The 16,461-nt window shown below is 42.0% G+C and overlaps 1 protein-coding gene across 1 annotated transcript; it reads right to left on the bottom strand.

Annotated features, from left to right (window-relative positions):
• Positions 1-343: 343 nt before the first annotated feature.
• On the bottom strand, positions 344-4,952 carry LOC123485688 (protein NLRC3-like). Its single transcript, XM_045216787.1, has 8 exons — positions 4,901-4,952; positions 4,480-4,646; positions 2,503-4,303; positions 2,246-2,419; positions 1,993-2,166; positions 1,662-1,835; positions 1,156-1,202; positions 344-1,019 (listed from the first exon to the last, which is right to left on the bottom strand). The coding sequence occupies exons 1-8, from the start codon at positions 4,924-4,926 to the stop codon at positions 457-459; spliced, it is 3,126 nt and encodes a 1,041-aa protein (XP_045072722.1). The 5' UTR covers positions 4,927-4,952; the 3' UTR covers positions 344-456.
• Positions 4,953-16,461: the final 11,509 nt, after the last annotated feature.

Below are 16,461 nucleotides of genomic sequence, written 5' to 3'. Positions count from 1 at the left end.
GAGTGAAACTGACACTACAGTGAGACATAGGAGAGGAAACATCTGTACATCCAACAGAACACATTAAAAACACACCACCACCACTAATCTAACTGTCTGTAGGTCCAACAGAACACATTAAAACACACCACTACTACTAATCTAACTGTCTGTAGGTCCAACAGAACACATTAAAACACACCACTACTACTAATCTAACTGTCTGTAGGTCCAACAGAACACATTAAAACACACCACTACTACTAATCTAACTGTCTGTAGGTCCAACAGAACACATTAAAACACACCACTACTACTAATCTAACTGTCTGTAGGTCCAACAGAACACATTAAAACACACCACTACTACTAATCTAACTGTCTGTAGGTCCAACAGAACACATTAAAACACACCAATACTAATCTAATTGTAGGAATGATTCCAGAGGAAAACACATGATAAAACATTGCTATGACTCACCTTTGAATGTGTTGGTCATCTATCTGACACAGGGTCACTGAGGAGGAGGAGAAAGCCCCAATCCCAAACCCAACCCCAGGATAGAGGGGTTCAGTGAATGTGGTGTGTTCTGTGTAAAGGTGTGTCAGTGTACCAGAGGAGGACACACTATAGAAGGACAAAGTACCAGCTGGCCAGTCCAGATACACTCCAACTCTGTTAGAAACAGGACCAGGGATGGATCTGATGACTGCAGAATGGTAAAAGTCATATTCACTGTCAGAGCATAATAAAGCCCAGGACTTCCTATTGTATCCAATACAACTGTCATCCTCTCCCTTCCTCTGTATTCCTTTGTACACCACACCAATGCCAGCCCAGTCACCATCCTTCTCCACCTCCCAGTAATAACGAGATCCAGATAAGACTTCTCTGCAGAGAACTTGGGGAAGACTGTCAAATCTGTCTGGATGGTCTTCATAATGCTGCTTCTCCTCCACCCGTGTCACCTTCCTGTTCCCCTCAGACAGTATCAGGTGTGGGTTTGCTGTATTTGGGTCCAGGGTGAGATGACAGGCATCTGTAGACAAAAGGAGAGTTTAATCAAACCACATCTTCATATAAAATGTTGTTTTGTAGGTAGAGAACAAGTATTGATTAGTTACTATGTTACTGTAGTTCTGAATATGTAGTTAATTAGGATTGAAGAGACTTACATTTCCTCAGCCCTGATTTCAGCCTGAACTCTCCACCATGATCCACACTGTAGGAGAAACAGGTTATTGACTGACAAAGACCTAATACAGCAGTCAACATTTAAACCATATTGTTGTGTTCTGGTGCACTATCCAAGTTCATTACTAGAGACATACAGGTATTATATCCTACCTACTGCATACAGAACAGAGTACAATTCATTACTAGAGACATACAGGTATTCTATCCTACCTACTGCATACAGAACAGAGTACAATTCATTACTAGAGACATTCAGGTATTCTTTCCTACCTACTGCATACAGAACAGAGTACAATTCCAACAGGATATCAGAGATGCAGAAGAAGAGTATTCATGTGGTGATGATGTATGCTGTGTTGGAGTGCTAAGCCTGCTGGGTAAACGTCCCCTGTATTCTACCATCATGTCCTCATGTTACTGAACCTACTACACTACATAGGACACAACCACTGCTCACACTATTAGGACATCTATTCTGACTTACTTCAGCTTCATCAGTTTATCTGTGGGATCCACCAGAGCAGCTGAAAGCAGTCCCCCTGCAGAGTCTCCTGGGTGATTGTAGCTCAGGTCCAGCTCTTTCAGGTGGGAGGGGTTTGACCTCAGAGCTGAAGACAGAGCAGCACAGCCCTCCTCTGTGACCAGACAGCCAGACAGCCTACAGAGAGACACAACAGCTGTCTAGGTTGGTGGACTGGTGTCAATCATATTGTAGGACACCCATATATTTGTCCATGACACAAACATTGTGATGAAACATTAGATTTTTGTTTTACTAAGCTCAGTACCGACCTGACTGAAACAGCTGTACTTACCCCAGTGTGTGTAGTTTACAGTCTGGATCCTCCAGTCCAGCAGACAGCAGTGTAACTCCTGAGTCCTGCAGGTCATTGTCTCTCAGCTCCAGTTGTTTCAGTTGTGAGTTGGGTGAACTCAGGACTGAGGCCAGATCTGAACAGCAACCCTCTGTCAGACCACACTGACCTAGACTAGAGGGCAGAAGAGCACATGATTAACAAATGTTTAAAACATCCACATAATAACTCATACTGAAGAAAGTTAACTCACACTAGTGTCTGTATGTTGCAGAGTGGACTGGTTAGTCCAACACAGAGCAGCTCCACTCCTCTGTCTCCCAGGTCATTGTATTTGAGGTCCAGTTCTCTCAGGGGGGAGTTTGGTGTCTGCAGAGCTGAAGCCAGAGTCTCACAGGATTCATATGTGAGTTCACAGCGATCCAGTCTGGAGAGAGGAGATCATCTGTTAGATATACAAATCCTTCAGAATAATGATAATGTATACATCAACTCAATAACAGAACTTACAGTGCTCTCTTGCAGGTTTTCACTACCGGCAGCAACCTCTGATAACCTGTCTCTGATGTGGTGTATGTCTTCAGGTCAAACTCCTCCAGCACCTCCTCTGACATCAGTAACAGGTAGGCCAGGGCTGAACATTGGTCAGGTTCTAGCTCTGTTTCTGAAAGAGTTCCTGATCGCAGGGAGGTTTGCATGTCTTCAACTAGAGAGTTGGCACCAAGTTCATTCAGACAGTGGAACAAGTTGATGATCCTTTGTGGTGAGGATTCCCTTTTGATCTTGTCTGAAAGGTACCTGACTGTTCTCTCAACTGTTTCCTCATTGCTCTGTGTTGTACTTCCTGTCTGTGTCAGAAGGCCTCGTAACAGATTCTGATTGGACTCCAGTGAGAGACCCAGAAGGAAGCGGAGGAACAGGTCCAGGTGTCCATTCTCACTCTTCAAGGCCTGGTCCACTGCTCTCCTGTGTAAGTCAGACAACTGGATTGACTCCTCATCTTCATCCTCACTAGTGGTGGAAAAAACATTTTCCTTCTTGTCCAGACATGATTCTAAAGCATGCACTGCTGCTAGAAACTCCTGCATGCTCAGATGCACAAAGCTGTAGACCTTCTCTTGGTTCAGCCCAGATTCTTCTTTAAAGATCTCTGTACACAATGCTGAGTACTCTGATGCCTCTGTGACATCAAGGCCACACTCTCTCAGGTCCTCCTCATAGAATATCAGGTTGCCCTTCTGCAGCTGTTGGAAAGCCAGCTTTGCCAGTTTCAGGATCATCTCTTTGTCTGACTGAGACAGTTCCTTTGGGTTTGTCTCTGTGGCTTTGTTGTACTTCTTGTTCTTCACAATGATTTGGATGTGCGTGAAGTGTGTGAACATCTGGGTCAGAGTTTTGGGGACTTCATCCTTCTCTGCCTCTTTCAGCATCATCTCAAGGACAGTGGCTGATATCCAACAGAAGACTGGCATGTGGCACATGATGTGGAGGCTCCTTGATGTCTTCATGTGTTTGATGATTTCATTGGCCAGATTCTGATCTGTGATTTTCTTCCTGAAGTACTCCTCCTTCTGTGGATCATTGAACCCTCGTACCTCTGTCACCTGGTCAACACACTCAGGAGGGATCTGATTGGCTGCTGCAGGCCGTGAGGTTATCCAGAGGAGAGCAGAGGGAAGCAGATTCCCCTTGATGAGGTTTGTCAGCAGCACGTCCACTGAGGTTGGCTTCGTGACATCACAGCACCTCTCATTGTTTTTGAAGTCTAGAGGAAGTCGACACTCATCCAGACCATCAAAAATGAAAACAGTTTTGGTTTCCCCATCTTCAATGCTGTCAATCTCTTTCAGCTCTGAGAAGTAGTGGGAAAGAAGTTGCATCAGACTGTATTGGTCCTTTTTCAGGTTCAGATCACGGAAAGGAAGAGGAAACATGAAATGAACGTCCTGATTTGCTTTTCCCTCTGCCCAGTCAAGGATGACCTTCTGCACAGAGACTGTTTTTCCAATGCCAGCGATTCCTTTTGTCAGCACAGTTCTGATAGGTTTGTCTTGTCCAGGTAAAGGCTTGAAGATGTCGTTGCATTTGATTGGTGTCTCTTGTGTGGTTTGTTTCTTGGATGCCATCTCTATCTGTCTCACCTCATGTTCATTATTGACCCCTCCACTTCCACCCTCTGTGATGTAGAGCTCTGTGTAGATGTCCTTTAACAGACTTTGGTTTCCATGGTGTCCAATTCCTTCAGATATGTGTTGATACTTGTGTTTCAGTTTAGCCTTAATGTCTTGTTGGACTGTCAGAAGAGTTTGACCTGTAGGAAAACAATGAGAGTTGGGACTCATAAATGCATGCATGTGTGTGTGTGTGTGTGTGTGTGTGTGTGTGTGTGTGTGTGTGTGTGTGTGTGTGTGTGTGTGTGTGTGTGTGTGTTGTTTTAGAGGGGCCTTTGTACCGTTCTTTGTAATATTGTATGAAACACAGTCTTACTTCTTCTGTCCAGAAGGTTGTGTGTGATCTTTAATGCATCCTCACTGTCCAAACTCTCCACTTCCTTATTGTCATCTGGTAATGGTTCCTGGCTGAAAGCAGGTGGCTGATCACTCTTCATTGATAGCAGGCTGGGGGCAGGTGACTCTGCTCTGGGCTTCTGGACACTGAACAAAACAGGGAGGCAGATCACCTCATCAATATCTCATCAATACCTCATCTACATCATTTCAACAAGTGTATAGCTGAACTCATAGAAGTCCTGATGTTTCTTTATAAAGCTACAGTCTGCAATTGGTAAATCGGTTTTGGCCTTTTAAATGAATGATATAGGCCTACATTTGATGTAATTTGTGAACACTTTCTCTTCATTAGTTTGATATTTTTAAGAGAACTGTATATTATACAATTAATCTCTTACCTCTTAGAACTGGTGTCTTGAGTCATTTTAGAGGCAGTGGTCCCCTCCTCTCTCTCCCCCAGAGAGACTCATTTTAGAGGCAGTGGTCCCCTCCTCTCTCTCCCCAGAGAGACTCATTTTAGAGGCAGTGGTCTCCTCCTCTCTCTCCCCCAGAGAGACTCATTTTAGAGGCAGTGGTCCCCTCCTCTCTCTCCCCAGAGAGACTCCTTTTAGAGGCAGTGGTCTCCTCCTCCCTCTCCCCAGAGAGACTCATTTCCGAGTCACAGCTCACTTAGCTACACTAAGAAATAACAGAACAGTCAATATTTCCGAACATTAACAATGACAACACTTTTACTGTCTGTGGTCAAAGTTCAAACAGAGACTTCATGTTGCATTTAAACATGCACAGTCCAATGTGTTATTAATTTGATTTGATTTGACTTGGATCCCCATTAGCTGACTCCATAACAACAGCTAGTCTACCTGGTTGGATCCCCATTAGCTGACTCCATAACAACAGCTAGTCTACCTGGTTGGATCCCCATTAGCTGACTCCATAACAACAGCTAGTCTACCTGGTTGGATCCCCATTAGCTGACTCCATAACAACAGCTAGTCTACCTGGTTGGATCCCCATTAGCTGACTCCATAACAACAGCTAATCTACCTGGTTGGATCCCTACCAGATCCCCATTAGCTGACTCCATAACAACAGCTAGTCTACCTGGTTGGATCCCCATTAGCTGACTCCATAACAACAGCTAGTCTACCTGGTTGGATCCCCATTAGCTGACTCCATAACAACAGCTAGTCTACCTGGTTGGATCCCCCATTAACTGACCCCATAACAACAGCTAGTCTACCTGGTTGGATCCCCATTAACTGACTCCATAACAACAGCTAGTCTACCTGGTTGGATCACCATTAGCTGACTTCATAACAACAGCTAGTCTACCTGGTTGGATCCCCATTAGCTGACTCCATAACAACAGCTAGTCTACCTGGTTGGATCCCCATTAGCTGACTCCATAACAACAGCTAGTCTACCTGGTTGGATCCCCATTAGCTGACTCCATAACAACAGCTAGTCTACCTGGTTGGATCTCCATTAGCTGACTCCATAACAACAGCTAGTCTACCTGGTTGGATCCCCATTAGCTGACTCCATAACAACAGCTAGTCTACCTGGTTGGATCCCCATTAGCTGACTCCATAACAACAGCTAGTCTACCTGGTTGGATCCCCATTAACTGACTCCATAACTCCTGGGGTCCAAACACAACTAAAATACATTACAGACATCAACTTTCCAGTTGACATTGAAAGACGGTAGAAGACATTATAAAACATTTACCAAGTAGACATTGCAGACAGTTAAAATAGCTGACAGGTATTTCTTCCTAACCCTTTAAGAGAATACAGCCTACACACCACTGCTTCTTGTTCTTATTTAGTAGTAGCCTACAAGGTGACACGCATTGCTTTGTTATGGGCAATTTTACGGTAACGGAATTACACTGAGACTCAGAGTTATCCCTTTAAAATGTATCCCAAACAAAAAGCATTTATTTTCTAAGTTTAGCTTTAGTTTTACTATTACAACAACTGTATATGCACAAGGACTCGTTCAAACAATTTACACAGAAACTGGAAGAACTGCAGATGCAAAGTTTGGTAACAGAATTACAGTAAAATCTCCCTCAGTTTTTTATGCGACCACGTTTTCCAAAAACAAAAGATTTCTTCAGTAAAAAATGGGGTGTATATATTTTTTTTACTCAGACACCCGTGACCCATTCAAAACCATTTGGGTTGCGACCCACATTATACTGTCCTCTAGTGTACTGAACTCTAATCTACTGTACTATACTGATATGTACCGTGCTGTCCAAACTCGTGAAACATAGACGTCTAGGATTGGTTCAGATTTAGTCCGGACAAAAAAATCTATGTCTGCGGACATTGAAATGAAGGCAGGTCCGAGCCGGCCCAAAAAACTACGTATATGTGGACGTTGAAATCAAGGCCAGGGCAGACTGACCAAATTTCAACGTCCATGGAAGTCCGGTGTTGGTCGGTGCTCAGTGTATGCGGATGCTGGTTACAGTAGATGGGAAGAGAGGGGGCTCATGGGTAGGTGACAGTAAGAGCTGGGAGAGGAGACATTACCTGGAGAGAGAAGAGAGAGAGAGAGAGAGAGAGAGAGGGAGGGTAACATTACCTGGAGAGAGAAGAGAGAGAGAGAGAGAGAGAGAGGGAGGGGTAACATTACCTGGAGAGAGAAGAGAGAGAAAGAGAGAGAGAGAGAGAGAGAGAGAGAGAGAGAGAGAGAGAGAGAGAGAGAGAGAGGGGTAACATTAACTGGAGAGAGAAGAGAGAGGCAAAGAGAGAGAGAGAGAGAGAGAGGTAACATTACCTGGAGAGAGAAGAGAGAGGGAGGGAGAGAGAGAGAGAGAGGGGTTGTCCAGACAGTGTTCACACTCTCGATCTGACCACCAGACCAAGCTTATTATAGTTTGGTGTTTTTATATTAGTTCCTTCTATTCGTATTTCGATATTTATTTGAAATTCAGTTTAGTTTCAAACTTGATTTACTCGTTTCTATTCAGTTTTAGTTTGACAAAAACATTTATATTTTTGTTTTTAAATGATTTAGTTTCAGTTTCAGTGTGAGGGACAGAAAGTATCCATGTTGGAGGCTAAGAGCCAGTTATGTTTTATCTGTCGCAAAGACAACACAGTACAGAGGAAAGGCAGAAACTGCTGCTCCAATAGAAAATCCCCATCACACTTGTAGGCGATGTCATGGCGACATTGGCTGGCTAAACCAACGCAGAAACACGTCATCTGGTCTAATGGTCGTCTCGCACCAAACTGTGCATGTGCAGGCCTTCAAAATCAAAAGCACTCCTTCGATATAAAGTTGTTTTTGACAAAAATGAAAACGTATCACTTTGTCACTTTCACGAGGCTGTAGTAACAACAGGACATTGGCTCTAATCTGTGCTGTGCCTTTACATTTAGAGAAGATTAACAACTACTGAAGACATTGGCTCTAATCTGTGCTGTGCCTTTACATTTAGAGAAGATTAACAACTACTGAAGACTTTGGCTCTAATCTGTGCTGTGCCTTTGCATTTAGAGAAGATTAACAACTACTGAAGAACCTTTCACTTCTCTCATAGACTTCTCAAACCCCGGCCTGGTCTGTTTGGTCTCTTTTCTCAATGTTGCGCCTCTGGGGTTAGAAACTCTGTGCCTACAGTGTATTCGGAAAGTATTCAGACCCCTTGACTTTTTCAACATTTTGTTACGTTACAGCCTTATTATAAAATGGATTAAATAAATAAAAATCTTCATCAATCTACACACAATACCCCATAATGACAAAGTGAAACGTTTTTTGTTTTTTTTTGTGCAAATTTATTCAAAATAAAAAACAGAAATACCTTATTTGAATAAGTATTTAGACCCTTTGCTATGAGACTAGACATTGAGCTCAGGTGCATCCTGTTTCGATTGATCATTCTTGAGATGTTTCTATAACTTGATTGGAGTCCACCTGTGGTAAATTCAGTTGATTGGACATAATTTGGAAAGGCACACACCTGTCTATATAAGGTCCCAACAGTTGACAGTGCATATCAGAGCAAAAACCAAGCCATGAGGTCGAAGGAATTGTCCGTAGAGCTCCGAGACAGGATTGTGTCGGGAAGGGTACCGAAAAATGTCTGAAGCATTGAAGGTCCCCAAGAACACAGTGGCCTCCATCATTCTTAAATGGAAGAAGTTTGGAAACACCCAGACTCTTCCTAGAGCTGGCGGTCCGGCCAAACTGAGCAATCGGGGGAGAAGGGCCTTGGGAGGTGACCAAGAACCCAATGGTCACTCTGACAGAGCTCCAGAGTTTCTCTGTGGAGATTGGAGAACCTTCCAGAAGGACAACCATCTCTGCAGCACTCCACCAATCAGGCCTTTATGGTAGAGGCCAGACGGAAGCCCCCTCCTCAGTAAAAGGCACATGAAAGCCCACTTGGAGTTTGCCAAAAGGCACCTAAAGACTCTCAGACCATGAGAAACAAGATTATCTGGTCTGTTGAAACCAAGATTGAACTCTTTGTCCTGAATGCCAAGCGTCACGTCTGGAGGAAACCTGGCACCATCCCTATGGTCAAGCATGGTGGTGGCAGCATCATGCTGTGGGGATGTTTTTCAACAGCAGGGACTGTGAGACTAGTCAGGATTGAGGGAAAGATGAACGGAGAAAAGTACAGAGAGATCCTTGATGAAAACCTGCTCCAGAGCGCTCAGGACCTCAGACTGGGGCGAAGGTTCACCTTCTAACAGGACAACAACCCTAAGCACACTGCCAAGACAAAGTAGGAGTGGCTTCGGGACAAGTCTCTGAATGTCCTTGAGTGACCCAGCCAGAGCCCGGACTTGAACCTGATCGAACATCTCTGGAGAGACCTGAAAATAGCTGTGCAGCGACGCTCCCCATCCAACCTGACATAGCTTGAGAGGATCTGCAGAGAAGAATGGGAGAAACTCCCCAAATACAAGTGTGCCAAGCTTGTAGCGTCATACCCAAGAAGACTCAAGGCTGTAAATGTGATATTTCCGTTTTTAATTTTTTATAAAGTAGCAAACATTTCTAAAAATCTGTTTTTGCTTTGTCATTATGGGGTATTGTGTGTAGATTGTTGATGGGGGGGGGACTATTTAATCAATTGTAGAATAAGGCTGTAAGGTAACAAAATGTGGAAAAAAAAATCAAGGGGGTCTGAATACTTTCCGAATGCACTGTAAATATGTTTTTGGGGGATGCCACTTCTTGCCACTGGGGGGCAGTAATACATAAGGTAATATATCAGGCGATAGGTCAGGTTAGGTTTAAATTATACATTGGTTAATGGACCAATAACAAACCTCTCTACCAATAGAGAGCAATAGTAATAGTGTATTTCTGTAGGTACTAACTCCACCATGGTTCATTGGACAAAGCCTATGGGGAAATGAATGGAATTGATGTAGTGTGGTTGGATAAAAGGCTGTCAATAAGGTCTGTGGTAAACACAGGCTTAGAAGATCTTATACGTTTTGTTCTATGAGATCATCTTCATCAGCTAACGCCATTTTGTGAAATTTGAAGCATTTATGTAATCAGATTTTTAAAAAAATTAAACACAAAGGCTTCATAATTCATAAAGGTCATGTTAACTGATTGATATCTCATAGAACAAGACAAGAGCTTGTAACAAAGGTTTCCCTAACAGGAAAAAATCTTAGAGAACTACCCCCCTTCCTAAGTCTCGCTCTGGATAAGGGGTCCCTTTAAATAACAAAAAATTTATCAAACTGCATTGTTGGTTAAGGGGCTTGTTAGTAAGCATTTCACTGTAAGGTCAACAACCTGATGTATTCGGCGCATGCGGCAAATAACATTTGATTTGATCTACTAAGCCTTTGTTAACCTCTGACCATATTTTCAGCGTTTATCCCAAAACCCCTATTCTTTCCCATTCATTTTCCCCATAGGGAAATATACAACTGTTGTCCCCAACGCAACCACTAGATAGAGCTGTAGGCCTGTTGTGCCTGTTGCCATAGAAATAGAGGACTCATCAGGGATATAACCAGTTTTAGCATGGACATTGAGTTGGGAGCGATCAGCCAATGAAGAAGAAGAAAATGTACTATTTTAAAATGGAGATAGCCTGAATGGCTCTGCCCATGCTGTCCCAGATGCTATAATGGCACAGATACAAAGATGAGTCCCTTTATCTCTATGGCCTGTTGTTCAAACACATATCTGCCCTCTCATTGGCTAGATGGTCCCATCGGCTCTCGCATCCTCCCGCCTGCCTTCCATCTTTGAGGACATGCATCCTCCCGCCTGCCTTCCATCTTTGAGGACATGCATCCTCCCGCCTGTCTTCCATCTTTGAGGACATGCATCCTCCCGCCTGCCTTCCATCTTTGAGGACATGCATTTCCATTGTTAGAGCGGTCACTTGAGTATCTTCTCAATATAATAGACAATCTTTGCTTGTATTTAGGAACATTGGTACATTGTGGGAGGCTGTCTAGAGAGACTACTGATGAACAAGCTAGGCCTATTTGAAACATTGCCATCTCCTGGCAGCATTTACCAGACAGATTCAGAAGCTTGAAAACCCCATTAGATTTTTTGCCCCAAAGTATAGAAGGAAAAAAAACTAACTGAACATAGTTTATGATTGTTTTTATTTTATTATAGTTTTTGAGTCAATGATAATAGTTTCAGTATAGTTTTAGTTTTTCAAATGGGTTTCTTAATTATTGTATTATTTTAGGTTCAGATTTGGTAACATAATTACGAGTTTTAATCAGTTAATAATTTCACAAATAAAAATGTATATCAGTAAAAACACTACCTAATTGTTACATCTACTTTTACTTGTTACGTCTGTGAACTTTCATTATCCTCCCTCCTGATGAGGAGAGAAATTAGAAAATATCTTAAATATACTGTGTGTGTTTTTGTGGTAACGGAATTACAAGGCAATGTTTCTTAAAAACTTACAGAAGGCAAATAATTTATCCAAAACTAAATATAAGTGTTGCTATTAGTTGGCTATTAGGGGTCTTCACTTTAACATTATTGTGTTTTGATGTATTTCTAATACCTTTTTAGACTTTTCTGGTAGATGTTTTCGAAGACCTATTACTTATACATCATTTTTAAGATGGAAAATGGTTGAAAAAATGTATCTATGCCTTCTGATTTCCCCAAAACACAGACTCTTAAGCTTTCATTTGATACCCAATTTGATATTCTCCTATGACCTTCACATGGTGCTCATGGGTCCTTTTACATGGAAATTACCTCATGCAGAAAAATGTCCAATGATGGAAAAGTTTGTTTGTCTGGCAAGTGCATTTGATAGTGCCTGAGCTTGGGTGTACTCGTTAGTGAACACCGTACCAAACCGTAGCAAAATGTTTCAACAACTAGACTTTCTATTGGACAAATTCTGGTAGGTCCCTAGTGGTGGGATGGGCAACTTTGATGGGGGTGGGTGCCACAAAAAAAAACAGAACTCATCATGGGGTGCCGCAGTGTCTCTGCGTACCCACATCCATAATAGTTTTCATGTTCATTTCCTGCAATTCTACACATTTCGCCATGAGGGCGGAGAGAATATTTCGCAATTTTCTAACTAATTTCCTGCAATTCTACACATTTCGCCATGAGGGCGGAGAGAATATTTCGCAATTTTCTAACTCATTTCATGCAATTCTACAAATTTTGCCAAAGGGTGGAGGCAAATGTTTGCCGTTTTTAATATGATAACTGACGATCAATGGTCCCCACCCGCGGTCTGTAATTCAGTAACCTACCAATCTAAAAACAAATGTAGCTGACATGGGCTAATTGAGTGACTGCTGAGGCACAACCACATTTCGAAATTGCACCTCGTGTGTTCTATTATTCTAACGGTCAACAGCAAGTTGAGACCCAGACTGAGTTCCAAAACAACGTATTTTATTATTGGTCCGCGGGACTACAAAAGGTGGGTCGCCGTCCGCCAGTTGCCCATCCCTGGTTTAGTGAATACACCCATGCAGCGCTTGAGTTCCCTTGAGGTGCGATCAGTTTATCTCGCCCGGGGCACCGGGGTTTTGCATTCAGAGAAAAGGTGTGCTGCCGATTCAACCTGTGGTTAACAATGCGCGTACGTGAGCCGGTAAATTATATCGAGCGCACCTGCGCCAAACGGACCACCGCCTTTCTGTTCCGTCACCAGAAAGCTTTAAACTTAAAATTTGATTTAGCCCTACATTTAAATAGTTTCTATGCACATTGTTGCACGTCACTTTTACTTGACGAGACATACTATTTTATTTAGTGGACAGCTTTACATAATTCCGATGCACGTCTTCTTTCAGGAAGTGAAAGTGCGCCGTTTCCAAAGTCTTTCACGCGGATAATTATCACGATAATGTGCTGTCAATCGCCAATAACAATAATACCCATAATCATAGCCCTGTAGCCTTTCACATCACATTCGATCTTATCGATTAGGCTGATCACTAACACCAATGTTAATTAGCCTAAATTATCATTCACGGAAGCTGAAATCAATATTGTAATAACTCTTACCCCCTAAATCATCTCTCTCTTTATGATAGCATAACTTCTCAATAAATAATAGTCTACATTAAATTGTACAAGAACGCTACAAACCTCTTAAACATGTTTCTTCGACGACAACGTCCTTTACTTCCTCTACTTCCGTATACGAACGTCGGGAATCGAATTGCATCGGTGAAAGAGCCGTTAATTTGTTCTCCTTGATTTACATGCAGCCAGGAGGTGCTTTTTGAGCTCAAAACAACGATCACCCGCAGATAAGTTACACAATAATTATCTAAAGAGGGTGAATCCTTACTGCAGAAACAGGAAATAGTGGGGAGAGCGCGTCATTCTGCTCCAGGCTTATGTTTGTAGTGTGTTAAAAATAAACTTTATTTTTTAAGCAGGTGATCTAATAATTTATCCAGGTAAACATTTATTTGAACGCGCATTTCACTATCTGATGTAATGGTAGTCTACCGTTTGACCTTTATATTGTAGATTTGCAATTAAGCATTTTAAATGAAGAGCCATTTGGGAGCCAAATGATGGCTCTCTTATGTGAACGGAGTCAAATGAACCGGCTCACCAAAAATACTCATAGGTTTATAGCCTATTATATATTGATATTTAGGTCATGTAAAGTCTCCATACACTTAAGGCAAGTATCCAGCCGATACGTTCATATTCTATCTAGTAAAAGTCGATTTATATTTTGTATTTCATGATTTAATTAAATTAGGGAGTGGTCGAAATGCACGCAATTGTTCACAATGGGGGAGGGTCATGCTCTTTCGCTTGGTCTCAATCACATGATCCATGGCCTCTACTGTAGGCCTAAGGCTATAGGAAGAGAATGCTCGGAGAAGAACAGCGCCAAGTTCCATTTCTAAGAAAATGTACTTCCTTTTCCGAGTTTTTGCACTGCTGCTGGGATGGTGTATACAGTGTTACACAGTGCAATGGATAGGTTATCCCAATCATGAGCCCTGTCCTACCCTGCTCTTGCTGATGTAAACCCTGGTGTGCTTCCTAATCAATGGATGTGCTGTGTACCGTGGGACTTCAGGAGGCGAGTCAAAGGCTTCTAACGGAAAAATACATTTAAAAAAAGGTTTAAAAAATATCTGTGTGCGCGGACTAGTCTTACTTACTTCCTGTTCAGTTTGAGAGGGAGTACGTGAACATGAGAAGGAAGACAGGAGGTAAGCTCGCTACTGCTGTAATTGATATGAATAAAAACAATATGTTTTGTTGCCCCATAATGAAGCTATTTATCAGAGTTATTGACCTCTCTTTACAATTTATATAAATACTACTGGTCTATGTATTAAAATCCTTTATTGAAATTAGATGGGCTACTTTCACTCATTTGACGCTTGGGTTGATAAAGATCTAACGTTTAAAAAACATACTGATGAGCTAGTTAAAAAGCTAAGATTTTAAAGTGGGCTTCTTTTTTTATTAACAGCAGGAAGCAGATTGTGCTGTCAACTTTCCTTCCAGTTCTTGACCACGGTGACTCCATTTACCAGAATGCAGCAGCCACTACTCTTAAACACTTGGATGCCGTCTACCATAGCGCCTTTCACTTTATCACAGGTGATAGTTTTAATACACATCGCTGCATCCTGTATCAAAAGGTTGGCTGGTCCTCACTAAAATCCCATAGATCACTTCATTACTCCCTTCTTGTTTACAGAGCTCTTGTCCACAAGCTTCCAACATACCTCACTTCCCTGTTGAAATATAACAACATGAGATACCAAACCCGTTCGCAAGTTTGGTTAACTCTTGGGGTCCCGCTTGTCTCTACAAATTTTTTGGTAAATCTGCCTTTAGTTTTAACGCACCACAGTTATGGAATACAAAACGAATCACCAATTCGATGATTCGAATCCATCTGGATTCCCAGGTGCTGATAGGGCAGTTTAAAACTCTGTTGTTAAATGAGTCCCACTGAAGTGTGCAATTTTCAACACTAATCTAACCTGATGTCATGTATTTATAGCTGTCTGGTAGTTTCTCTTTGTCTTTTGTTGTTGTGTTGATGGAATTTTTGTCCTCAAGACACCATTACAAATGAGACACTGGTTTCAGTTGGGCTCCCCTGATTTAAATTCAGGTAAATAAAGAAATAAACCATAAATTTCCATAACTTACCCATGAAGCGGCAGCCGCGGAGATGGACAGTGCATGGGTGCTGATTTAAGTAGGCTTCATTCACTTAAACAACCTTCATTTTAATGTCGCTTTAGGCTACTAACAACGAGGGATTTGTGTTGCATATAGAATATCATTGGTTTGTCTCTATGACATTCAGAGGCTGTGCTACAACTTTCTATGTTTTTAAATTTTTAGTCATTTAGTAGACGCTCTTATTCAGAGCGACTTACAGGAGCAATTAGGGTTAAGTGCCTTGCTCAAGGGCACAGCCACAGATTTTTCACCTAGTCGGCTCGGGGATTAGAACCAGCAACCTCTCGGTTACTGGCACAACGCTCTTAACCACTAAGCCACCTACCGCCCCAGCCAGTGTGACAAAGGAAACAAAACATTGACTTTGCAAATTCATTGATGATCAAATAGTTCAGTTGTAACTGGTTCTGTTGTACTTAATTTTTTACAGTTGAAATACAACTTTAGCACTGTTCCAAAACTTAGACTATCCTCTTTCTTAACAACAGCCTGTATAGAAATCAAAACGTCTCCGGTGTTGCAGCGTGCGCTCATTCGTTGTCATGCTCTGTTGTGGTATTAAAATAGATTCTGCTTGTCTCCAGTCATGTAAAATGACAAAGAATTGCATGAAATGCCTTTTATAAAAGCTATTTTTTCTTCACCCCTACCATTGTCCGTGGTGGTCTGCGAATCCACAACCTTCTGGCTACTTTGCCATGTAATGTTTACAAAACAACGAACAGTTTCTAAAACTCTATATCTAAAGGCTGTGGTCTGTCCTAGGAGTGAGGGTAATTTGGGGTATAGGGGAGGGTCACTTTTTTTTTCCTCATGTTTTACAAATTCACATACACAGATAGACAGACACATAGATACATTCCATTCCTTTTAATTTAATCTATGAAATGTATTTGACAGGGATGCTGCACATCAATCAACATTTCAGTAAAGGTGTCAGATTTAGCCAGCTAGCTAGTTTTCAACTGTAGTCCCTGGGCAGGTAGATACAAAATAAAATGGCCCTAGCACTAACACACCCGATACAAAAAAAATCAAAGGCTTGATGATAAAGTTAATTAGTTGAATCTAAGGTGTTAGTTCTAGGACCAAAAACTAAAACATGCACCTCCTGGGGGCCCTGGAGGAGAGCTTTGAAAAAGGATGAGCCAGAATAATGTCATTCAAATGAAGTCATTATTTGTTAATGAACTAACTGACACGTTGTAGTCCTACATCAGTTGTACAACTTCAGTGTGGACTTTACAGGTCCCTATGGCTG

This window comes from Coregonus clupeaformis, unplaced genomic scaffold (assembly GCF_020615455.1).
Source record: "Coregonus clupeaformis isolate EN_2021a unplaced genomic scaffold, ASM2061545v1 scaf0801, whole genome shotgun sequence".
In the NCBI taxonomy this organism is placed as follows: domain Eukaryota; kingdom Metazoa; phylum Chordata; class Actinopteri; order Salmoniformes; family Salmonidae; genus Coregonus; species Coregonus clupeaformis.
Note: the sequence above shows the minus strand (reverse complement) of the source record. Positions and strands in the feature narration are given on the sequence as shown.

Bases quoted from the DNA above. Each gene is read 5' to 3' on its own strand.
- LOC123485688 (XM_045216787.1), bottom strand. From the start codon at position 4,926: ATGACTCAAGACACCAGTTCTAAGAG. The intron at 4,304-4,479 runs GTAAGACTGTGT...GTTTTCCTACAG, and splicing joins CAACCTTCTGGACAGAAGAA to GTCAAACTCTTCTGACAGTC. The intron at 2,420-2,502 runs GTAAGTTCTGTT...TCCTCTCTCCAG, and splicing joins AAAACCTGCAAGAGAGCACT to ACTGGATCGCTGTGAACTCA.